We start from the raw sequence: 25,721 nt of genomic DNA on the forward strand, positions 1-25,721 counted from the left end.
TTAAAACTTTTCGTTTTGAAATCATTTTAGTTCTAAAGAAGAGTTTTGAAGATATTACAAAGCATTTCCAGATACCCTACACCCAGCTTTGCCAATAATTATGCTACGTTTATAAAAACAAATAAATTAACTTTTGTGCAATACTGTTAACTAAATTACAGACTTTGTTCAGATTTCTCCAGGTTTCCTATCAATGTCCTTTTTCTGTTCCATGATTCAACACAGGATACAAAGTTACACTTAGTTAACATGTCTTTTTAGTCTACTCTACTCTGTGACAGTTTCTCAATGTTCCCTTATTTTTTGACCTTGACAATTTTGAAGAGTGAGGTATTTTGTAGAATGTTCCTCAATTTGGGCTTGTCTGATATTTTTCTCATAGGTAAACTGGAATTACTGATGTGGGGGCAGAATATCACAGAGGTGAAATGCCCTTTTCATCACAATATCAGGGTTATATGATATCAATATGACTGCTCACTGGTGAAGTTGATTTTGATCACTTGGTTATGATGATGTAGTCTTGGTTTCTCCACTTGTGAAGTTATTATCTTTCTGTTTTGTACTCTGTTTGTTAGAAGCAAGTTAGTAAATCTAGCCCACATCAAAGAGGGGAATTAAGTTCTACCTCCTGGAAGGAGGAATATCAAAGAATTTATGGATATGTGTTTGAAAACAACCATAGTAGTTAATAAATATTTGGGGTCAGATAATTTGAAGCTATGCAAATATTCTGTGGATTTTGCCTGCAATGATTATTACAGTGATGTTCTGATAGTAAATTTTTATATTACTCATTTCCTTCTACATTTAATACTTCCAAATTATTCTGTAAGGAAGATTTGTCCTCCCCTGTACCACTTATTTACTAATACAACTATTTCTATCAGTATGACTCATGAATTCTTTTATTGAAAAAAAATTTTAAGGGGGAGTGACAGAAGGAGAGGAAGAGAGAGAATCTTAATCCACACTGAGCTTGGCCTCTGATATGGGACTCTACCTCATGACTCTGAGATCATGACCTGAGCCTGAATCAAGAGTCAGATGTTTAATCAACTGAGTCACCCAGGCACCCCTAATGAATTTTTAAGTCTTTGGGCTTATAATTCAATATGAACATTATTTGATATTTGGCCCAAATTATTCCAGCCTTGGCCATTACGGGCTCCTTCAGGTCGGCATACCTTCATCCTTTTTCTGCTTCCTTGCATTCTGGTACTAAAAAATGTTCCAGGTTCATCTGGTATTGTGCTTTTTTCAGCCCAATAATCAGCCATTTCTCCAAGCAGTTTTGGTTACTTTTATGGGATAATCATATATAGTAATTAAGATCTGAATGCAATATATTTTTGTTGGTACTGGAGTGTCCTTGATTTTAGGACTTCTCAGCTGACAGAGCAAGGAGATGTATGTATGCTAAACTGTATAAACACATACCTACAATATTTATTGTGTCTGTGTCTCTCTCTTCTCTCTCTCTTTCCCTCTCCCCTCCCTCCCCACATAAGTTGATACTTATACATGTGACTCTAGTCCATTATGACAGGTATATTTAGCTTTCTATCCATTTATTATTTTTTAAAGATTTTACTTATTTGACAGAGAGAGAGAGAGAGAGAGTGCACAAGCAAGGGAAGGGGCAGAGGGAGAGGGAGAAGCAGACTACCTGGCTGAGCAAGGAGCCCGACAAGGGGCTTGATCCCAGGACCCTGAGATCATGACCTGAGGCAGAGGCAGCCACCCAACTGACTGAGCCACACAGGGGTCCCCATTTATTACTTTTCAAATTCAAGTAATCTCTACTCCCAGTGGGGCTCAAACTCATGCCCCTGAGATCATGACCTGAGCCAAAATCAAGAATTAGTTGCTTAACCAACATGGCCACCCAGATACCCTCCCCACCTTTTTTTTTTTTTAATTAAATTTTCTTTAAAAAGATTTCATTTATTTATTCATGAGAAACACACAGAGAGAGGCAGAGACATAGACAGAGGGAGAAGCAGGCTCCTTACATTCCCCGACCTGGGATCACGCCCTGAGTTGAAGGCAGATGCTCAACCACTGAGCCACCCAGGTGTCCCCTCTTCCCACTTGTTTTTAACTGACAGTGAGAAACCTGGTTCTTCTTCTATATAATTTATTTACTTATTTATTTAACCCTAGTATATAGTTAAAGTAATTTCAGAATTGTTATCATGTATCCCTGTAAGAAACAAATTTCCCAACCAGAGCACGGAAATTATGTACAGTTCTTTTTATCTTGAGCCTTATAATATGCAGCCAAAACACTGTTTTCTAAAGCAACTTGGTCAGTTGTTTCTTTCCCTACCCTTTCAGTGAGGTTAGGGCATGCATCTATCATACAATGCCTCAGGTTTTCATGATATATATTTTTCCATCTTTATGCTTTCAATCCATTTGTGAATCTAAAGTGTATCTCCTGTAAACAGCATATAGTTGGATCTTTTTAAAATTCATTATGGTGATCTCTGCCTTTCATTTGAGTTGTTTAATTTATTCACACTTAATGTTATTATTGATAGAACTGGAATTATTTCTGCCAACTCACTTTTTGTCTGTCATGTCTCATGTATTTTTTGTTCCTCTCTTCCTCCTTTCCTTCTTTTTCCTTCCATTAATTGACTATACATATTTTTTATTTTTTAAAGGTTTTATTTATTTATTCGTGAGAGAATAAACAGAGAGAGAGAGGCAGAGACACAGGCAGAGGGAGAAGCAGGCTCCATGCAGGGAGCCTGACAAGGGACTCAATACCAGGTCTCCAGGATCAGGCCCTGGGCTAAAGTTGGTGCTAAACCGCTGAGCCACCCGGGCTGCCCAATTGACTATATTTTAATAAAGGATTTTAATTTCTTTAAATGACGATTTCATTATATAGCTTCAAGTTGTTTCTTTTGTGATAGTCCCAGGACTTGGCATATACATCTTAACTTACCAGGATATATTTCATATATATATATATTTTAGATTTTATTCATTTATTCATAAGAGACATGGAGAGAGAAAGAGAGAGAGAGAGAGAGAGAGGCAGAGACAGAGGGAGAAGCAGGGTCCATGCAGGGGGCCCGAAGTGAAACTCGATCCCGGGACTCCAGGATCACGCCCTGAGCCAAAGGCAGATACCCAACCACTGAGCCACCCAGGGGTCCCATATTTCATATATATATAAACTAAATTCCAGTAAGATATAGAAACATCATTCCCATACACTTCTATTCCCACTTATTGCAGTAATATTGTTATACATATTATATCAAAAAATGTTATAAGCCTATCCATTGTTGTCATTATTACTTTACATAACTTTCTGTCTTTTATGGAAGATGCAAAATAAATGGTAGCAAATATATATTCATAGTATTATGTTAGTCTTCTTATTTATCACTTCTGGTTCTCTTCATTTCTTCAGGGGTATTTTAGTTACCTTAGGGATTCATATCCTTAGCCCAATACAGCTTTGCCTCCATCTATGTCCTTTGTGCTTTTATTGACAGATACATTTCTGTTCTATATGCTATAGACTCAAACAACATGTTATAAATGTTTTGTTTTTAAACAGTTGCTTTTCAAAATCAGTTAAGGGAAGGAAAGGTAAAATATGCATTTGTACTGTGTTTTATAATTACATACTTACCTGTATGTGTGTTTTTATTTTTCATGGATTCAAATTACTGTCTGGGTTGGGACACCTGGGTAGCTCAGTGGTTGAGCGTCTGCCTTCAGCTCAGGGCGTGATCCCGGAGTCCTGGGATTGAGTCCTGCATGGAGTCTGCTTCTCCCTCTGCCCCTCTCTCTCTCTTTCTCTCATGAATAAATGAATAAAATCTTAAAAAAAAAAACAAGCAAATTACTGTCTGGGTTATTTACTTTCAGAACTAGAGAACTTTCTTTTGAATTTTTTATAAGGTGAGTACTAGCAACATATTTTTTCATTTTTTTATCTGAATATGTCTTTGTTTTGCCTTCATTTTTGAAAGGTATATTTGATGGATACAGAATTGCTAGTTAACAGTTAATATCCTTGAGCAGTTGGAATATGTTGTCCTCCTTCCTTCTGGCATCCATTGTTTTATAGACAAATTATTGAGACTCTCTTATAAGTTAGGGGTCATTTTTCTCTTGCTGTTTTCAACATTTTTCCCTCATCTTTGACTTTCAGCCATTTTTACTATGTTGTGTCTGCCCGTCTCTTGTTTGTATCCTACTTGAAATCCACTGAGCTTCCTGGATATGTAGATGACTATTTTTCATTAAATTTGGGAAGTTTTCAAACATTATTTCTTTGAATTATTTTCTGCTCCTTTTCCCTCTCCATTTGCTATTCCCATTATGTGTATGGTCAGTGTGATTAATGGTGTTCCATCTTTCTCTGAGATCTGTTCATTTTTCTTTTTTCTCTCTCTTCTTTAGATTACATAAAATCTATGAATCTTAGAGTTTACAAATTCATTCTCCTGCTAGCTCAAATCTACTGTTGAGCTCCTGTCATGAATTTTTTATTTCAATCTGTACTTGTCAGAATTTCCACTTGTTTCTTTTTATAATTCTATCTCTTTATTGATTTTTTCAACTTGATGTAACATTGTCAGCATACCTGCCTTTAATTCTTTAATTACAGTTCTTTTTCATTCTTTGGGTATATTTATATTGGCTACTTTGAAGTTTTTGTTAGATTTAACATCTGGTCACTCTCACAGACCTGCTTTGTTGCCTGCTTTGTTCCCCATATATAGGCATACTTTCCTGGTTCTCTTCATGTCTTGAAATTTTTTCAGATAATACATTTTAGCAACTCAGTACTGGTTTTCTTACTCCGGGGTTGTTTGCTTGGTTGCTTAGTGACTGGCTATTTTAGACACATCCATTTCTTCCCTACTATGTGAAACCTCTTGTGTTGCTCCTGTGGGGGCACAGCACTGGGTATGCCCATAGTCACTGTGGGATGAAATTGGTTTTGTCAGTCCTCTTTCCCTTAACACACTATTAAAGCTCCACTAATACCTGTTGTTTGCTCTGCTGTTTTTGGAAATGTGCTGGGTCATAAATTCACCAATTCATGGTATGAAATTTGGGCTTCTTATGAGAGAATTTTTGGTCATTGTTTGATGTTTGTTTTAACCCCAATAAGACTCTACTTAGCTGTCTCTTTCCCTAAGTCTCTTGTAAACTATCTGCCCTGACATTAAGTTATATCTCTAATCAACTGAACTCCTCTTAATTTCATTTCACCACAATCTTCATTTTTTTTATTGCTTTAAGCCTTCAACTTCTCTACACTGTGTGACAGTTCCTTTGGAAAGGGACTGGGTTCTCTGTTTCAAAGCCTGACTCCCACTGAGGAAAGTCTCTGCTACAAGGCTCTGGAGCTAGGGATAGGCAGAATGGGGCCCCCACCTTTCACCTACACTCACTCAGAACTTGGCCTGAGCAACAGATAATTCAAGGCAGGATGAGAAGTTCTGTCCTGTCTATCCTGGAAAGGTATTGTGACCCTTCAGATGTGAGCTGAGGTGAAGAGACCTGTGCTCTTGGTTGTACCCTTTAGGCATGTAATTTCCATCATGCTGAGCTGGGAGCCAGGAAGGAAGGAGCAAAACTTGGTTCAGATATCACAGGTTCTCAGCGTTTTTACTGTTTTAGTAGATTTTCTTAAAGAAATAAGTTTTTTTTTTCATTTGCTGTATGCCCTTATGGCCATTTCCCAAAGAATTTAAATGGTTACATTTAAAAATTAACTTTCAGGGACACCTGGGTGGCTCAGTGGTTGAGCATCTGCCTTTGGCTCACGTTGTGATCCTGGGGTCCTGGGATTGAGTCCCACGTTGGGCTCCTTGCAGGGAACCTGCTTCTCACCCTGCCTCTGTCTCTGCCTCTCTTTGTGTCTCTCATGAATAAACAAAAACTTACCAAAAATAATAACTTTCAGCAATTTCACTGGGGAGTGGATTCTCAGAGTTCCTCACATTACCATGCCAGAAGTAGAACACCAACCAGTTATTTTAAATGCCCTGTTCAATTTTTTTAAGAACTGTAACATATCTGATTCTGGTTCTGATTATTATTTTTTTTCTTCAGAATGTGTAATTTTTGTCTTTCTCATAATTTTTACCTCAGGGACTTTACACATTCATGCTCTCACTCAGTCTTTAGAAATTCATTAGCAATTTCTTCCTAAATTTTCTTACTGGTCTACATGTTGTTTGGGGGTATCTACCCCAGATAAGCAGACCCTTACTTCCCATTTCTCCCTCCATGAATTTTTCTCTAGATATTAGGATAATTCTATGCCCATGAAATCAGTTCTCTGATAGTTTTAAGAAAAATGCTGTTTTGCAGTTTATCCAACTTTCTTTTCTGTTGTAGTGTGAATGCCATTATTTTCAGCTCTCCATTTGGAGCTGAAATAAAAAATTGTTTTGTTCATTTTACAAATTAAAGAACATTGATCTAAAGTTCCTTTTGGTTCCCATAAACAGTACAAACTCATTTGCTCTAGTGGCTTGCAGTGGATAGGGAGTTCAGGCCTATTTTCAGGAACACTTATTTCCTTATTTCAAAAGTTTTTATTTGGTTTGGGAAGATAGTGAGGAAGAAGCAAAGTAGCGATCTCTTCTATTTTTTGTTTCTGAAGATTTTATTTATTTATTTGAGAGAAAGTGACAGAGATAGCAAGATAGGGAGAGAACATGAGGAAACAGGGAGAAGAGCACAAAGAGGGGAGGAGAGGGAGAAGCAGACTCCCCACTGAGCATGGAACCCAAGAAACAGATCTATCCTAGGACCCTGAGATCAGACCTGAGCTGGAGGCAGACCAACTGAGCCACCCAGGTGCCCCAACTATCTCTTATTATATGACTATCCTTAGCAACATATGTCATTGTCTTTTGACTCAGAGTGACCAGGTGATAGGCTCAATAGTCTCCAGTGAGAAAACTCTTTGTTTTCAGTCACAAAGCTTTGTTTCTTTCTCCCTGTTCTCTTTTCCTTTTAGTATGAAGAAGAATTTTGTAGGGATGGAAATTAAGCTCCATACCATAGAACTTTAAAGCATTGCTCCCTTTCAGGGCCAGCTACAGTCTGGATTTGACCAGATAATTTGAGTTTGAAGTAGGAAGGTTGAACTCTTCTCTCAGAGTCCAATGAAATAGCCCCCAAAACAAAAGGGGTGGGGATTCAATTAGGACAATCACCCAACCAACCAACCAACCAACCTTACTCAGACTCCCAGAAGGACCTTGATTGTGTCTGGGCCTGTTTTGGTGACACCAGTTATATATCTGCCTGGTGCAGTACTTCTGATGTTTGAGTCTTCCAAGGCCCAAAGTATAGGATACCCCCGGCAAAAGGGACTTAAAAAGACCTGTCATCCTCCAAGTCAAGGAGAAAACAGGTGTTACCACCTGTCTGAATACCTACATGCACTATAGGCATAGCCCAGGACTTGGTGGCCAAGGCAGTTAGGCTGTGAATTGGCATTAAATGCCTTTTAAAGACATTAATAATGGAAGAAGTGGTGCCATTATTTTTTTTTAATTTTTTATTTTATTTTATTTATTTATGATCGGCACACAGTGAGAGAGAGAGGGAGAGGCAGAGACACAGGCAGAGGGAGAAGCAGGCTCCATGCACCGGGAGCCCGACGTGGGACTCGATTCCGGGTCTCCAGGATCGCGCCCTGGGCCAAAGGCAGGCGCTAAACCGCTGCACCACCCAGGGATCCTGAAGTGGTGCCATTATGAGCGTTGCTCATATGTCTGTCATCTGAAGAAGCATTACTGTTATTCTGACTTCTTAAAGGATTAGTTGGTTAATAGAGTGAAGATAAAATTCAAATAATTCTGTTTAGGAAAGCAAACTAGTTAAGGATCATTGCCTTAAAGCCAGATGAAACTAAGTTCCAGTAGAGGCCCTTCCCCTTACCAGTATGTGACCTTGCATAAATCACTTATACTCATTGAGCCCCAGTTCAGTCACCTATATAGAAGGTATAATAACACCTCTCTCAGAATTGCTTGTCAGAATTAAAGAGCTAGAAATATGAGAAAAGTGGGTTGTGAACAGCAGTGATTTATATTGCTTCTAGACCACAGTGTGGAAAAATGAGTGTGAGATCTTCATGTACTCTTTTCCTCTGTTGCAGTGGTATCATGGTTAGTCTGCATCTATGGGAAACTAGGGAAAGCAGAACCTCACTATCCCCAACTCCCACCAAGTTTGAGAAATTAACCTTTGTTGTGTTAAGCCACTGATCTTTTGGGGTTGGTAGCTAGCCTAGCATAAGCTTAGCATAAGCTTAGCCTAACCTGACAAATCCACAAATGATTCTCAGAATTAAGCAACAGAATCACTGGAATGCCTGTTAAAATACATATTGGATATGATAAAGCTATACTGGGAGGCAGGCGATAGATATGGGGATTGTGATGGTAAGATAGAACTACTCTGTTGTCACATCAGAATGCCATGGATAATGACTAAAGTTAACAAGTCAGGAAATAGCAATTACAAGTCATACATCTGATAAGAGAATTGTGTCACAATAAACAAAGAACTCTTACAACTTGACAATAAAAAGACAATCAACCCAATTTTAAAATGGGTAAAGGATTTAAACAGACATTTTGCCAAAGAAGATATACAAATGATCAATAAACACATGAAAAGATGCTCGACGTCATTAGCCATTAGCAAATCGAAACCACAATGGGATTCTACTTTATACGGAGTAAGATGGCTAAAATAAAAAATACAGGCAATGACAAGTGTTAGCAAGGATGTGGAGAAGTTGGAATACTTGTACACTGTGGATGGGACTGTCAAATGCCATAGTTGTTTTGGAAAGTGGTTTGGCAGTTCCTGAAAAAATTAAGAATAGTGCTACCACATGATAGCAATTCCACCCCTAGGTATACTCCCAAAGAAATCAAACACATATTTAAATGCAAAAAGTTAACTCTGATGTACATTATATATGAAAGTTGTTAAGAGTAAATCCTAATAGTTCTCCTCACAAAGAGAATTTTTTTTCTTTTTCTTTTTATCGTATCTATATGAGATGGTGGGCATTAACTACATTTATTGTGGTAATTATTTTACAACATATGTGCAATATATATGATATGTATATAAATCCATATACTATACCCCTTAAACTTACATAGTGATATATGTAAATTATATTTCAATAAAACTGGAAAAATATTTTAACTTTAAAAAACAAAAAAGTGAAAAAAAGTATTTTTGCTTTTTCCAGCAGACATGAATAACTGTATCAAATACTATACACCTGTGCTTACCTTAAAACAGACAAAACTCAAGTACATTAAATTTAGAGTACCTGTTCATAAAAGGAATCAAAGCATACAAATAAAGTTAAAGCAACTTTGGATATTATCATTAGCATACACTAAAGTTATCTACATAAAAAGCTAAGGCAGAACCATCATTTCTGTATGTATAAATATTATATTTTGTCTTTTCAATAAAGTTTATTTTATTTTTAAAAGATATTTATTTATGAGAAACACACACAGAGAGAGGCAGAGAAATAGGCAGAGGGAGAAGCAGGCTCCATGCAGGGAGCCTGATGTGGGACTCGATCCCAGGACTCCAGGATCACGACCTGGGCGAAGGCAGGCACCAAACTGCTGAGCCACCCATAGATCCTCTCAATAAAGTTTATTTTAAAAAGCAAAAAAAAAAATCCATGTACACAAAGTTTTAGTACTGATACACACTACAATGTGGATGAACCTTGAAAACCTTATGCTACATGAAAGGTTGTATATTGTATGATTCCATATATATATGAAATGTTTAGAATATACAAATCTATAGAGACAAAGTAGATCAGCATTTGCCAGGTGCTAGGGGTAGAGAATGGGAACCCTATTATATGCTAATGGGTATGAGATTTCTTTTTGGGGTGACAGAAATATCCTTGAACTAGATAATGACGACAGATTCAGAACTCTGTTAATATACCAAAAACTACTAAATTGTACACTTTAAAAGGGTGAGTTTTGTGATATGTAAATTACATCTTAATGAAGCTGCTTAAAAAAAGAAATCACAGCATAAGCATATTTCAGCAATATGGAGGTAAATACTAGAAGAAACCAAAAATGTTTATGGTAGTTGCCTCTGAAGGATGAAAATATGGAATGGCAAGGCAGATTGAAGTTTTTAATAATAAATTATTTTGCACTATTGGATTTTAAAATTTGGTATGCATTTGATAAAAATAAAAATGAACTAAAACCAAGGACACACACACACACACATTGTGAAGACCAGTCAAAAGAGATTCTGATATATTGGATCTGAAATGGGAACCAGGATTCTGAAATTTTGACAAAGTAGCTACGTGATTTTTAATGCAGATGGTCTGTTGGCAGCTAGCAAACTTTAAGAAAAACTACTGTATCCAATGTTAAAATCATTAGCAATGAATTGTGATATAATCTCTCTCCTAGTCTGTTTCTTTTGGAGTGGCAAGCTTCAGTTGCTAAATAATGAAATTATGTGCTCAGGGCTACATATTCAATCAGGGACAGAACTGGACCAAGAATTGAAGTCTTCTGACTTGATAATTAATATATATATTTTAAAACCTCTATTATATGTTGTGGGTACCAAAATCAATAAGATAAATGGTTTGTTTTGAAAACGGCAAGTCTAATGGGGTAATTATGTCTGAAAAAATATATTACTTAAAATTTTACAAAGCATTTTTCCACATTTCATGTCAAGATTAATAAAACTATAGTATGAGAGGAGGGATCTTCTCTAGTTCAGCAGGGAACATAGAGGGGATTCAACTCAGCAGAGACTAGGGAAATCAACAGGGTTTTGTTACCTTGAGGATTCCAGTCCACCAGCAGCAGTGGGGCCCTTAGGGGGGTGCAGGACCCATGAGAAGACGATCAGTGCACATCAGACACAGTATTACTCCAAGTAAAGTGGCACCCACCTCAGCTTCCAGGACTTATTCCTGGACACAAGTGAGACTTCCTTCAGCCCTCCCCCAAACATCTGACAGAATTCTGGTTCTGCTAGTGCAGGTCAGAGGGTAGAAGTCAGCCCAATGCAGTTTATATACTCAGAACCTCATCTGATCTTCTCCATAGCCCTGGAAGAGAAGTTTTATCCCCATTTCACAGGTGATAAGATTGTTTGTTACAGTAATGGATCTGTAATAACTGCCAGGTTGATTCCTCCAGCTTCGAGTCCCAGAGGTAATATGAGTTTTACACATCATTCCACATTCTGACAACAGGAATTTTGAGTGTCTCCACTGCCTTAATAAACTTACTGAACTGTTATTTTGATTGCGTGGTATGTATCTTCCCACATTTACAATCTTTTGTTATTTACTTTTTTGACAAAAGTAATGTTTTCTAAGGAAAAAAGCAGAAGAGAGAAGATAATCTCTTCCACTGCCACTACACAGAGAAAACCACTATTTCTCTTTTGACCTACTCAGTTTCATAGTTTTCTCTACTTGTGGATGTATCATGTAACTATATATTTTTCAAAAATGGGCTGATGCTGTAGATGCAGTTCAAAAAACTGTTTTTTTATTAATATTTTTACAATGTACCATGAACATCTCTTCCATGCACATGGGTGAAAGTTCCCTACTGAAAGACAGAGTGTCAAAGTTGGGTCAAAAGGCTGCTGGTAACTGAGAGTGACACCTAAAGCAATGTATCAGCATAAGGTTAAAGCACATAGCCTGGCAAATGCCTGCCAGGGAAAGCGAGTTGGCAATATTCCCGTCAGAGAAATCAGAATTAAAGGCCAAAGGCATTAAACATATGGAACATCTTCTAAGTCCTTCTGGCCCCTCCCTCCGCCCCTCACCCCCCTGACACCTCGTTGTCCCCTTGGGGCAAACGGATCCTGTACATCTCTTTGCATCCAATGAAAACCACCCATTTTCTGTTTTTTCCTTAACTCTTCCTGAGCCCTTGAAATATCTCCACATTCTCTCATCATCTCCTCACTGCCCAAGTGCCTTTCCTGTAAGTCCTCCTGATAGTCCTTGGGGGAATCGTCCGTTCCCCTGTCCGTTTTTCTTTTTGCCTTCCTGGGCACGTAATCTTCAGCTGGGCGCTTTTCAGCAGCCCGTGGCTCACCCTCAGGCTTTGCCTGGGATTCTGGCTTGCCCTCATCTTGTGGTTTTCCCTCATCATTGGACTTGCCCTGCTTTTCTTGTTTTCCATCATCTTCTGGTTGTCCCTCATCATCTGGCTGTCCCTTATTCTGGAGATTTCCCTCATGCCCTGGCTTCTCCTCTACTTCCAGCTTTTCTTCCTCATCTAATTTTCCTTCATCTTCTGTATCTACTTCATCTTCTGGCTGTCCTTCGATTTCCAGCTTTCCTTCGTTTTCTGGCTTCCGTTCATTTTCTTTGTAGACCTTTTCCATGTTGAGATTCTCCCTCCTTTGCCTGTCCTAGGAAACAAAAAAGGAGAACTTAGATTGGGGAAAACAGCTTCTGAAAATAATTGCCTTTATGATTTAGGGTTTTCCTCACCTTATCTCAAATTACAGGTACATTCCTACCCATACATTTTTTTTTCCTTTCCTTCTCACTTCACACATATTTACATGATGCAACTTTACAGAAACATCCACATGTGCTTCTTTCTTACACTTAAAACTTAGTCCCAACTTACACTGACCTTCAGTAATCCTGGGCCAGTTTCTTTTTTCCCTTGCCTGCAGTTGTGAGACTTCTAAAACTGCAGACAAAACAGAATAATGGCCACTTCTCAGATTTCAGGGCTACTCTATTATCTTCAAGAGGTTTCACAGATGCCACACCTCCTGTCTCTTACTCCCTTGTTCTCCCCTCTGTCCTCTCCAGCCATAAAATACCGTGTTTCTTCCCTGAGAGTCCTGACAGAGGCCATGTATTCTGAGACTGCAGTAGGGTGGCCAGGAGGAGAGTTGGCAGGTAGTGGCGTCTTCAACTTCTTTTTTTTAAAAATGTTTTATTTATTTATTTATGAGAGACATAGAGAGAAAGAGAGAGAGGCAGAGACATAAGCAGAGGGAGAAGCAGGCTCCATGCAGGGAGCCCGATGTGGGACTCGATCCTGGGTCTCCAGGATCAGGCCCTGGGCTGAAGGCAGTGCTAAATCGCTGAGACACCTGGGCTGCCCCTCAACTTCTGCCCAAGCTTAAGTCACTCCTATTCTCAGAGGTCCTGGGACAGTTACGCTCTGCCACTGACCTGTACTGATCCTGCAGGTCTTTCCTCTTCTTGTCTGGGTTGGTGTCCACAACCACAGACCAGAAGACCTGTAGAGAGATGGGAGACAGTGGGTGAATAGAGGGTTGAGAAGTGAATGACTGGCAACTGGGACACTGATTCTTTCACACTATAGTTGTCAAAACTTTCCCAAATCCTGCCACTCCCTTGCCCTTTCCCTAGCTTCTCTGATCCTCCTCTACAGCTCCTCCCTAACAGTCTCCATTCTACTACTGGGCAATGGCAGAGAAAGTTTATTTCCAAAGGGTTTCTTTGTTTCTGAATCCTCTCCCAAATTTCTATCTCACTTGTTCTTTCACTAAAATGAGTGAAGTTTTGAAGTTCATTCAGCATAATAATCATGTTCAGAAGGCAGATCCTGCTGTACTCCCTTATCTGCCGTCCAAACCTCCCACTCCAGGGTGCCCAGATAACACAAACCACATCACTTCTCTGAAAATGGTGACCGCAGAGTCAGGGGGCAGAGCAAAAATGTCCAGAGTATTCGTGACACCCCTTGCCTCTTTACATACACAGATATACCACGTTTTTCTACAATGCAAGAGATAAATTATTTCCAAATTCAGTAAAAATTTGGGCTCATGCTATCTCCTCTGAGCCCTCCCTAGTTTAGAAGCCACTCCTCCGCAAAAGGGAGCTGGTCTCCAGACCGAACCTCTGTCCCCTTCCTTTACAGCACCTCCTCCCCTTCTCCCCACCGACATGCAGCCCACCATTTCCGGCTCCAAAATGGACGGAAGGTGAAGAAGAGATGCAGGGAACGAAGGCCCTTCCCACCTCGGGCTCACAGGCTATGCCCTCTCCCGCTGCCCTGCAGAGATCAGGCCATTTCTTCGTTATCGCCATCCCCCTCTCCCCGACATCTCCATCAGACGAAACTCCATAGCCTCCCTCCTAGGAAATCCCAACGGGTACCCATTCTCAACCCCTGGTCCCTCTCCATCTCCTCCCGCCAAGTCCTCCGTTTCTTGCACCAAACCTATGGCCATTGGGGAAGAACGGGGTAGTAAGAATCCAGTCCTGTACCCACTCTGGTCTTTGCCCTCTGCTACTATCCCCACCCTTCACCCCAAGGGTCCGCAGGTGCCTGTGGACTTGTAGCCATTCCAGAGAGATGCTTCCTTCTCCTCGGATTTCTTTCTGCCGTAAACCCACACTTATCCACGGAAATCAGAGACGGTACCCAGACCTCTCCCCCAACACTCATACAATTTCCTGCGCCAAAATGAATGGAGGTGGGAGGGGGTGGCATCTGGAAAGCAGCCTCTACCAGTTACCACTCTTGTCCCAGCACCCATCCCGCTTCTCCTCCATCTCCTACTGACCTGCAGGGCTATCCACCAGCTGCCCCTTCGGCTCTCAGTCCGAAATCTTTCTCTATGGAAACAGGGAGCTGGTACCTGGAGGAGAGGGACTTCTGCACACGTCGGCTTCTGATCACGTGAAGGAAACGTCACCAGTGGGCTCGGGTCCTTAGTTCCCCTCCCACCAGCAGAATGTGCGTCAGGAGCCAGCCCACTTTTTCCCTTCCCTAGCCCCTTTCCACCGCCTCGCCGCGCTGTAGTCCCCTCCTCTCACCGCTGGACGCCCTGTCACTCACTTTGGTCTTTACTAATCCCAAAGGTCAAACGTGGCCCCTTCTTCCTGTGATATGTGTTTGTTCTCTCTTATCAGGGAAGGGCTACATCTCCTAAGGCAACCGGCCATTGGTACGTAGCCAAGGAATTTTTTTCTTTCTCTCCTTTGATTTCAAAGCACCTACCCCTCATTCCATTTCTCCGCTCAGCCACTGATGTTCATTTCTCTTCTTCTCCAGACCTTCATAATATAGGTACATGGTGGATTGCCAGGCAGGGAAGTATATAGTTGAAATGAGGATTTTATTTTCTTCTAAGTAGTTTTTTTCCAGTTTTATTTAACTGACTCCCATCAGGTTGGGTTATTCTTATAAGCAAAAAATTAAATACAGCTATTTTCATTTGGGGCAAAGAATGTGTTTAAGATAGAAAAAATCCAACAAGATTACAAAATTAAGTTCATTGCATTAATTATTACTACGTGGAAAATGGATTCAATTAGCTACACACAAAATATTTTTCTTAATTTTCATAAATAGGTAGTTCTGTCATGTTCTACTAAAAATGCATGTATTTATTGTGCCCAATCACTGAGTATTAAGTAGACTTTCTGGAATCTGATGGCAGACACAATATCAGTCTTGAAAATTTGGCCTATGGCTATTTTTTTTCCCCTATGGCTATTTTCATTCAGAGATTTAGCTGTTGTGCAAAGGCAGCTGAGGATTTTTTTTTTAATTTTTTATTTATTTATGATAGTCACAGAGAGAGAGAGAGAGGCAGAGACACAGGCAGAGGGAGAAGCAGGCTCCATGCACCGGGAGCCTGATGTGGGATTCGATCCCGGGTCTCCAGGATCGCGCCCTGGGCCAAAGGCAGGCGCCAAACCGCTGCGCCACCCAGGGATCCCGGCAGCTGAGGATTTGAGGGATGCAGACATGGTCTGATTTTTCCTGTCTTTTCAAGAGGGGAGGAATATGCAATTTTCAGACTCCTTCTCAACTTTCCAGAGCCTCTCACCCTTTACATTCAGGCACCTGATTGTTGCTCACTCCAAAACATTCATGGAGAGATGACCAAGGTGGTGACCTGAATAAAATGTCTTTGGCCCCTTCCCTCCCTTCCCCAAATTCCCACAGATGTAAGTCAACCCCAGCAGAGATGGAATGCTGTCTTGACAACTGGAAATCAGAAAAAATCCCTTCCAGATCCCTGTAGTAGAGGGTTTCCATGAAGCCTAGAAAAGTGATTGCTGAGAAGAGAGCCTCCGTGCTCCGCTGCTCTCTGCCTCAATTCACAGTGTTCAGGGAAGCTTCTTTGACCCTGTCTGCTACCTACCACTTGACTTAGGAGGTGCACCCTGATGGGTTTCTCAACTTCAGTATTTTCACCTCCAGGGCACCTAAGGAGGAGCCTAGCCATCCTGCAGGGCTGCTGCCTTCCAGTCCATGCCCACCCTTGTCCTCTCTGAGTCAGATTTGTTTCAATGTCTAAGGAAGTCTGATATGCTGACTGTACCAGTCTGTATGCTGATTGACCTAGACCAGGTGTTCTCAATTGAGGAAGTCTGTGGACCACCTGAAATGATATGCAAGGCTGCATATGTTTAGAAGATAGTAGAGTATGTACACTTATGAAAAGAACTGTACCTTAGGAACCTGAGAAACTATGATACATGAGCAGATTGACATCATGAAGAAGCATAAGCTATAGGTAAAAACAGAGGAGATGAAGAAGCATAAGCTATAGGTAAAAACAGAGGAGATGGAGAAGAAGCTACTTGGTAGTGAGACAGAAAAAGGAAGAAACAAATAGCAGGTCAGCTATGTTAAAGGGAGAGCACTTACTCCTTGCATTCCAGCATTCTTAACTAGAGAAACCTCTGAATCCCTTGGAATTATATTCAAAATTATGTGCATGTGTGTGTGACTGGGCGAGAGATGTATATTTTTGCTGGGTGTGTGCATTTGCCTAGGATAGGATCCATTGGTATCACTGGATGCTGAGAGGGATATGCAATATAAAAAATGTGAAGGCCAATTGGCCTAAAGAATATACTTATATATATCTTTTTACAAATGAGACTATATTTTTAGGAGAAATTAACATAACATAAATTTAGCCATTTTAAAGTACACATGCAGTGACGTATAGTACATTCACAATGTTGTGAAACAATTTCCTCTATATAGTTCCAAAATACTTTTATTAACTCTGAAGGAGACCCCATACCCATTAAGCAGTCACTCCCAATTTTTCCCCTCCTCCAGTCCCTAGCAATGACTAATTTGCTGTCTCCATGGAATTACCCATTTTGAATATTTCATATAAATGGAATCATGCAGTATGTGACCTTTTATGTCTGGCTTCTTTGCATAATGTTTTCAAGGTTCATTTATATTATAGCATGTACAGTATTTCATTCCTTTTTATGGCTGAATAGTATTTCATTATATTCCCATATTGTATTTTATTTATCCATTCAAACATTGGTGGATATTTGAGTTGTTTCTACATTTCAACCGTTGTAAATGCTGCCTTAAGCACTTCTGTATAAGTTTTTGCATGGATGTATGTTTTTATTTCTCTTGGGCATATATCTAAGAATGGAATTGCTAGGTTATATGGTAATTCTATGTATAACCTTTTGAGGAAATACCACACTATTCCACTGCAACATTTTGCACTCCTACCAGCAATGCATGAAGATTCCAATTGCTCCACATTCTCAAAAACAATGATTAATTGTTAATTTTTAAAATTTTTGCATTTTCCTAATGACTAATGATATTGAGCATCATTTCATATATTTATTGGATATTTATATATCTTCTTTGGAAAAATATCTATTCAAGACCTTTGCCCATTTTTAATACTGAGTTGTTTGTCATTTTCATGTTGAATTGTAAGACTTCTTCATATATTCTGGATACAAACCTGTTCCAGATATATAATTTGCAAATATTTTCTTCCATTTTGTTTCTTCCTTTGCCTTTTTCTTTTTTAAAAATTTTATTTATTTATTCATAAGAGACACACAGAGAGAGAGGCAGAGATGGAGGCAGAGGGATAAGCAGGCTTCATGCAGGGAGCCCAATGTGGGACTCGATCCTGGAAATGCAGGATCACGACCAGAGCTGAAGGCAGATGCTCAACCGCTAAGCCACCCAGGCATCCTGTCTTTTTACTTTCTTGGTAGTGTCTTTTTATTCACAGAAGTTTTTAATTTTTATGAAGTCCAATGTGTATGTTTTTCTTTTTGTTGTCCTTGCTTTTGGTGTCATATCTGTAAGTCCATTACCAAATCCAAGGACATGAAGATTTACCCCTTTGTTTTCCTCTAAGAGTTTTAAAGTTTTGACTCAAATATGTAGGTATTTGATAATTTTGAGTTAATTTTTATATATGGTATGACTTTATCTTTGTAAATGACTTTGTAAGATTTAAAGGTTCTTTTGATGGCAGAACACAACACACTGTCACAAAGATAGAAGGCAGAACTCTTTGTTACTTATAGCTACAAAGGAGTGAAGGTTGCCAGGAAGAGTCACATAGGTTAAGCCTGGATAACAGGAACATACACCACTGTATAAGTTTAAGATATATAGCATGATGGTTTGATATACATATATTGTGAAATGATTACTACAGTAAGTTTAGTTAAGATTCATCATCTCATATAGACACAATAAAAGGAAAAGAAAGTCATTTCACCTTGTGATGAGAGCTCTTAGGACCTACTCTCTTAACAAATTTCCTATAAATCATACAGAAGTGTTAACTATGGCCATCATATGTTACATTACATCCCCATGACTTATTTATTTTATAACTGGAATTTGTGCCTTTTGGCCACTTTTCTCCCATACCTCCACCCCCCACCTCTGGTAACCACAAATCTGATTTCTTTTTCTGAGTTTGGTGGATTTAATGTATGTCCTCAGTGTTTTATAGTTTTCAGTGTGCAGGTCTTGATTATCTTTTGTCAGATTTATCCCTAAGTATTTCATATTTCTGATGCTATTGTAAATGATATTGTTTTAAATTTTAACCTGTGGTTCATTGCTTGTAGAAGACTGAATAATTTCCCCCAATATTCATGTCCACCCAGCACTTCAAAATGTGACCTTATTTGTAAATAGGGTCTTTGCAGATATAATTAAGAACTGAGATATAAGATGATACCTGGCTGGCTTAGTTGGTAGAGCATGCAACTCTTGATTTCAGGGTTGTGAGTTTGAGTCTCATGTTGGGTGTGCAGATTACTTAAAAATAAAATATTTTTAAAGAAGGAGAATTGAAAGAGATCATATTGGCTTAGGTAGGCCCTAAATCCAATGGATGTATCCTTAGAAAAGGCAAAGAACATATAGACACACAGAAGAGAAGCAGAAATTGGAGTTATGCTATCAAAAGCTAAGGAATGCCTTGGGCCACTAGAAGCTGGAAGAAGTAAGGAAGGATTCCTCTCTAGAGACTTTAGAGGGAACATAGCATGGTTGATAACTTGATTTGGATTTCCGGCCTTCAAAACTATAACACAATACATTTCTTGTTTTGTTTTTTTTTTTTAAGCCACTAAGTTTATGGTAATTTGTTATGGAAGTCCTAGAAAATTAGAAATACAACTAAATTTGTATTTCAGTCTTGTATCCTGCAACCTTATTGAACTCATTTATTAGCTCTGGTAGCTTTTTTTTTAAAAAAATTATTTTTAAGAAATCTCTACACCCATCATGGGACTTGAACTCACAACCCCAAGATCTAGAGTTGCACACTCCACCAGCTGAGTCAGCCAGGTGCCCCATAGCTCTAGTAGCTTTTTGTGTATTATAAAATATTTCTACATAGATAATTGTTTTCTAAGAAATTTTCTATTTCTTCCTTTGCAATCTATATGACTTTTATTTATTTCTCTTATTGTGCCAGCTAGAATTAATACGCTGTTGAATCTAACTTGTGAAAGTGTGTATTTTGCCTTGTTTTTCATCTTAGGGAAGAAACATTTAGTCTTTACGTACACATCATTAAGTATGTTTTTTTGTACCTGAATCTTATAAGGCTGAGAAACGTTTCTTCTATATGTGGTTGCTGAGTATTTTAATCAGTAACATATATATATATTTATAGTTTTACCAAATGTTTTTTCATTAGCCACTGAATTGATAATATGTTTTTTCTCTTTTTGTTAATGTGGTGAATTACAATGATTTTCAAATATTAACACTCTTTGAATTCTTGGGATAAACCTTACCCGGTCATTGTATATTTTATCTTGTATATATAATCGGATTCTATTTTTACTAAAGTTTTATTAAGAATTTTTGCATATATGTTCATAAAGGAGATTAGTTTGTTGTTATATTTCCTTGTAATATAATTGTCTCGTTAGTTATCTGGGTAATTCTAGCCTCATAGGGTGAGTTGGGAGCTATTCCTTCCTCTTTAATTTTCTGAAAGATTTTGCATAGAATTGGTATTATGTAATTTTTAAATGTTTGGTAGAATTACCAGTTAAGCCACCTTGACTTAGAGTTTTCTTTGGAGGAAGTGTTTTAAATAAAATTTCCATTTCTTTTCATGGTAAGCATAGCTTAATGTATAGAATTATCAAATCACTATGTTGTACACCTGAAACTAATATAACATTAGAGATCAAATATACTTTAAATAAAAAAACTTTAAAATTTCTATGTATTTAATAGCTGTAGAGCTTTCTTCTATTCTAATACATATGTTCAGTGCTATAAATTTATGCCTGATTGGTCCTTTTGTCATATTTCACAAATTATCATATGTTGAGTTTTCATTTTCATTCAGCTCAAAGTGTCTTATAATTTCTACTTTGATTTCTTCCTTTGGTTATTTAGACATGTATTGTTTGATGTTAATATAAATATTTGGGATTTTCCAGATATTTTTCTGGTATTAGTTTCTCATTTAATTCCATTGTCCTCAGAAGGCATACATTTTATGATTCGAATTCTCTTAACATTACTGAGACTTATTTTATGGCCCTGATTATGGACTATCTTGGAAAACATTCTATGCATAAATGAAACAAATACACATTCTCCTGTTGTTGGTTGCAAGTTCTACCATTGTCAACTAGATAAGTTGGTTCATAGTGTTCAAGTCATAGATGTACTTGCTGATTGTCTACTTGTTCTATCAATTTTTTAGGGAAGATGTTGAAATCTCTCACTGTAATTGTGGATTTGTCTGTTTCTCCTTGAAGTTCTATCAGTTTTTGCTTCATATATTTTATTTATTTATTTATTTTTTCCACTTTGGGTTTTTAATTTTTTTTATTTTATTTTATTTATTTATTTATTTTTTGCTTCATGTATTTTAAAGCACTGCAATATGTGAATGTTTAGAATTGTCATGTCCTCTTGACAAACTTACCACTTAAAATTAACTTACCACTTTCTATAACTGTAATATCTTTGGTATTATTCTTTTCTCTGAAATTTATTGTATTTGATACAAATATATACACTCAAGCTTTGATTGATGTTAAGATTGTTCATCTTGGGGCTCCTGGGTGGCTCAGTGGTTGAGTGTCTGACTTTGGCTCAGGTAGTGATCTCGGGGTCCTGGGATTGAGTCCTGCTACAGGGAGCCTGCTTCTCCCTCTGCCTTTGTCTCTGCTTCTCTCTCTGTGTCTTTCCTGAATAAATAAAATCTTAAAAAAAGACTGTTCATCTTTTTCCATTCCTTTACTTGTAATCAGTTAGTATCTTTAAATTTAAAATAAGGTGTTTATAGGCAGCATATATTTTCCTTCCTTTTCTATATAATCTGACAATCTCTTCTTTATAATTAAGGTATTTATATCATTTACATTAATGTGATTATTGATACTGATACGTTTGGGTTTAAATCAACCTTCTTGCTATTTGTTTCCATGTGTCCCATCTGCTCTTTTTTCTTTTTCCTCTAACATTTTTGATTGACTATTTTGAAGATTCCATTTTATTTCATATCTTGGTTCATCAGCTACAACTTTTTTCATAATTAAGTTTTATAATATACATTTTTTAACATTTCAGAATCTACCTTCAAGCGATATTAATGTGTAGAATAAGAACTTCAAAATGCTGTACTTTCATTTCCCTCTCCTGATCTTTGTGCTATGATTAACATACATTTTACTTCTACATATATTACAAATCCTACAATACACAGCAAGCTGGGGGCAATCAGAATGCTCATATTATTTGTTTCTACTTTATTGTTTTTAAGATTTTATTTAATTATTTGAGAGAGAGAGAGAGCACAGAGGGAGAGGGAGAGAGACAAGCAGACTCCCCTCTGAGCAGGGACACCAATGTGGGACTCGATCCCAGGACCCTGGAATCATGACCTGAGCCAAAGGCAGACACTTTACCAACCGAGCCCCTCAGGCGCCCCTGTTTGTACATTCTCAAAGAACTTTCCCCTCCACTGCCTAATGTTAAACAACTCAAAATTGATGTTTCATGTATTTTGTCCAAGTTTTAGTTGTTTCAGTTAGGGAGATAAATCCAGACCCTGTTATTCCATTTTCATTTGAAGCATAAATGTAGCTTGGTGTTTTAAATAATAATTAATCATGATGGTTTTATTTCACCTCTAACCAAAGTTTCATTTGCTCTCTGGACTTCCTGGAAAAGAGTCCAGGGTCTGTGTATTCTCCCTGCTCTGCCTCTGACTACAAAGTTCAAATTGCACTGCTTTCTTTGGCCACAAGGTGGCTCTTAAATTTATTTTCTGAATTTCCTTCAATTGACTTGATTTTTAAATTTTAGAAAAAATAAAGTAATATTTTTATTCAAAAGTCATGAGACATTATCTGCATCATTATCTCAATTTTGTTAGAAATACAGAAGGATTCAAAGATGTGCATACTTATCATTTGCTGAATACCAGTAAATCCATACTTACTGTGCTGAGTTTTTCATTCACCAAGTATCTACTAGATGTACATGATGTACTAAAACTTCAGTGGCCCAATGCATGTCAACATCTAAAACTTCTTTTTTATACATCCTTTTTTTAAAGGATTTTATTTATTTATTCATGATAGACACACGTGGGGCAGGGGGTAGGCAGAGACACAGGCAGAGGGAGAAGGAAGCTCCATGCAGGAAGCCTGATATGGGACTCAATCCCGTGACTCCAGAAGGCAGGTGCTAAACCATGAGCCACCCAGGGATCTTTTTTTTTTTTTGAGAACCAGGGCACAATCCCTAATCTCACTGCCTTCTCTTTGCTAAAATTTGTAGGCATTTATGGGGAGAATTTGCACACCCTTTTGTGGACAATGATCACTCTTAGGGAGAAAAGGAGGCTCACAACGTAACATATAGCAATGATGTAAATAGGCAATTGCAGTCAGAAACTTAACTATGGCTATTCCTCTGGAAGGAACCTCATGCCCTGTTCCTTAACTGGCTTTTGCTCCCTTTCAACTGTATGTTGTCTGAACATTTTATTTGGAGCCTGGCTATTAACATACTACTTGCTCAGATGCCCCTTCAGATCCAAACACTATTAAGAACCAAGGGAAGCTAGTTAATAGCAGTCTCTATTTCTCTCTCTCCAGAGACTAGGATCCTAAACCGACCCTTCTCTGAGGTTAACAAAGCAACTTTGATCTGCCTTACATGGAAAAGATATACATTTTTCTGGGCATATGCATGCCTAAACTTCTATTACAATATGCTATGAGTTCACATGTGAGTTTCCAGTTTTTCTTCAAGAAGGAACTGCTGAATATTGTTAGGCCAATGAAGCCACAGTGCTTCTGTTTTCCAGGAAAGCTGATGCTAATGTTGACAATCAAGTGTAGGAAGTATGGTAGGGCATTCGTTTCTCTGTTCATCAGTCTTCCTGCCTTTTCAACTCTAGCCTTCATCTTTATAAACTTCCATCCTGCATGAACGTGCCTTGCGTTTCAAGCACCTGGAGGAGGGAGGGCTTTGGAATTGCTTAGGCATCTGATTCGTGATGTCTGGTTTTGCTGAGTTATATGATGGTTTCACCTGCTTATCCATTTTCCCCTTTGGTTTCATAACTGCTATTGTGATGTTATATTCCAGAGCAAGGTTTGGCAAACTTTTCTATTAGGGTCGGATAATAAATACGTAGGCTTTGCAGGTAGGCCATACTGTTTTTTTCACAACTAAACTCTGCTACTGTAGTGCATAAACAGCCAAAGACAATATGTGAATTCCTACGTATGGTTATATTCCAATAAAACCTTATTTATGGACAGCAAAAATTGGTTTTCAAATAATTTTTACATGTCAAAAAATATTCTTGATTTTTTCAACCATTTAAAAACGTGAAACTTAATCTCAGCTCATTTGCCACAAAAATAAGCAATAGGCCAAATTTGGCTCATGGGCTGTGATTTGCCAACTTCTGTTTTAGGATCCTAACTTCTCAGGCACTTGGGCGGGTCAGTAAGTTTAGCATTTGCCTTTGGCTCAGGTCATGATCCTAGGGTCCTGGGATCAACTCTGCTCTGTAGGGAGTCAGTTTCTCCCTCTCCGTCTGCCCCCCCCCCCCCCCCCCGCTAACTTGCGCGCGCTCTCTCTCTCTCAAATAAATACATAAATCTTAAAAAAATCCTAACTTCTCAGTTTATTTCCACATAAGACTGTCTTCATACATAGTATATATCTCGTCTATATAACACACTTCAAAGCAATTTCATTTCTCAAGTTCTTTTGGACACTTAAACCCAATAATCCTTCAATGGACTTCCCATAATTACCCACATTTGGGTACCCACTGAATTCATGGACATAATCTTCTGGCATCCAATTCAATGTAAGTTAGTTAAGTTAGTTCTTTCTTTACATTCATAGATTTCAGGGGGATGGGAGGAGGGACTGTCTCAGACTGAACGTGAGCTTTGTCCCCTTACACATCTTTATACATAGTCTAATGAAGTAAGGTTTCTGTTTTTAAAGATTTATTCATGAGAGACAGAGAGAGAGAGGCAGAGACATAGGCAGAGGGAGAAGCAGGCTCCTCACAAGAGGCTGATGTGGGACTTGATCTGGGATTCCGGGATCACAACCTGAGTTGAAGGCAGCTGCCCTACCGCTGAGCCACCCAGGTGTCCCACTAAAGAGGTTTCCTGGAAAAGAACTATATGCTTAAGGAAAGAGAGAACTAGACAGATGAGGTCTCTTCATGAAGCTAAAAAGGGAGAGGGGACTTATTCACACTTTTACAGAAGAGTGAGGATTCAATTGGAGTGTTCCAGAAAAAAATCAGTGGGACTTTCTCACCTTGAGGATTCCTGAACATCAATACCCAGGGAAGAAGATGGGAATGGGGCACAGAAGCAGAGGAATGTTGGTACCTACCCCTAAGTCCACATAAAAACCTGACTTTGGAAAATTCCCCAAGCAGCTGAAGGGAATATGTAAATGTTGGGTCATGCACATTCCAGTGGGAACAAGAACTTGGAGAAAGCTTACAAACATACTGCTTCATCAAGTACACAAGGCAGCCCTTGGGCGTTGTTATCATCTTGATTATGTACCATTTTTTTGATGATTCTTAGAGATGATTCTCTCATCATTATTAGGTTTATATGTTTAAATAGGTGATCCAGAGGTAAGCTACAACTGAAATTGTATCACAAATGTTTAGATAAGTGCTCATATTGCTTTTACCAGCGGGCCAAGCCCTTTCACCAGGTAATAGGTATTTAGTTCTGAAATGAGAAAATAGTTATTTGTAATTCTATCATAAAAAGATAAACATGTTAACTTTTTATTTTATATACTTAGACTGTTCATATATAAAATATAGAAGTAACAGAATACAGAGAA

The 25,721-nt window shown here is 38.4% G+C and overlaps 1 protein-coding gene across 2 annotated transcripts; it reads right to left on the reverse strand.

Annotated features, from left to right (window-relative positions):
• Positions 1-11,581: 11,581 nt before the first annotated feature.
• On the reverse strand, positions 11,582-14,814 carry TCEAL5 (transcription elongation factor A like 5). 2 transcript variants are annotated; one of them, XM_041741633.1, is made up of 3 exons: positions 14,707-14,814; positions 13,268-13,335; positions 11,582-12,483 (listed from the first exon to the last, which is right to left on the reverse strand). In XM_041741633.1, exon 3 carries the CDS (start codon positions 12,454-12,456, stop codon positions 11,836-11,838), a length of 621 nt encoding a protein of 206 aa, XP_041597567.1. In that variant the 5' UTR covers positions 12,457-12,483; positions 13,268-13,335; positions 14,707-14,814; the 3' UTR covers positions 11,582-11,835. The 2 variants fall into 2 exon arrangements, with proteins under 2 accessions (XP_041597567.1, XP_041597566.1); XM_041741632.1 differs by having other exon boundaries at positions 14,632-14,743.
• Positions 14,815-25,721: the final 10,907 nt, after the last annotated feature.

Source organism: Vulpes lagopus, chromosome X (assembly GCF_018345385.1).
Source record: "Vulpes lagopus strain Blue_001 chromosome X, ASM1834538v1, whole genome shotgun sequence".
Taxonomy (NCBI): domain Eukaryota; kingdom Metazoa; phylum Chordata; class Mammalia; order Carnivora; family Canidae; genus Vulpes; species Vulpes lagopus.

What these genes read in the sequence shown, in the direction of transcription:
- TCEAL5 (XM_041741633.1), bottom strand. Translation starts at nt 12,456, where the DNA reads ATGGAAAAGGTCTACAAAGAAAATGAACGGAAGCCAGAAAACGAAGGA.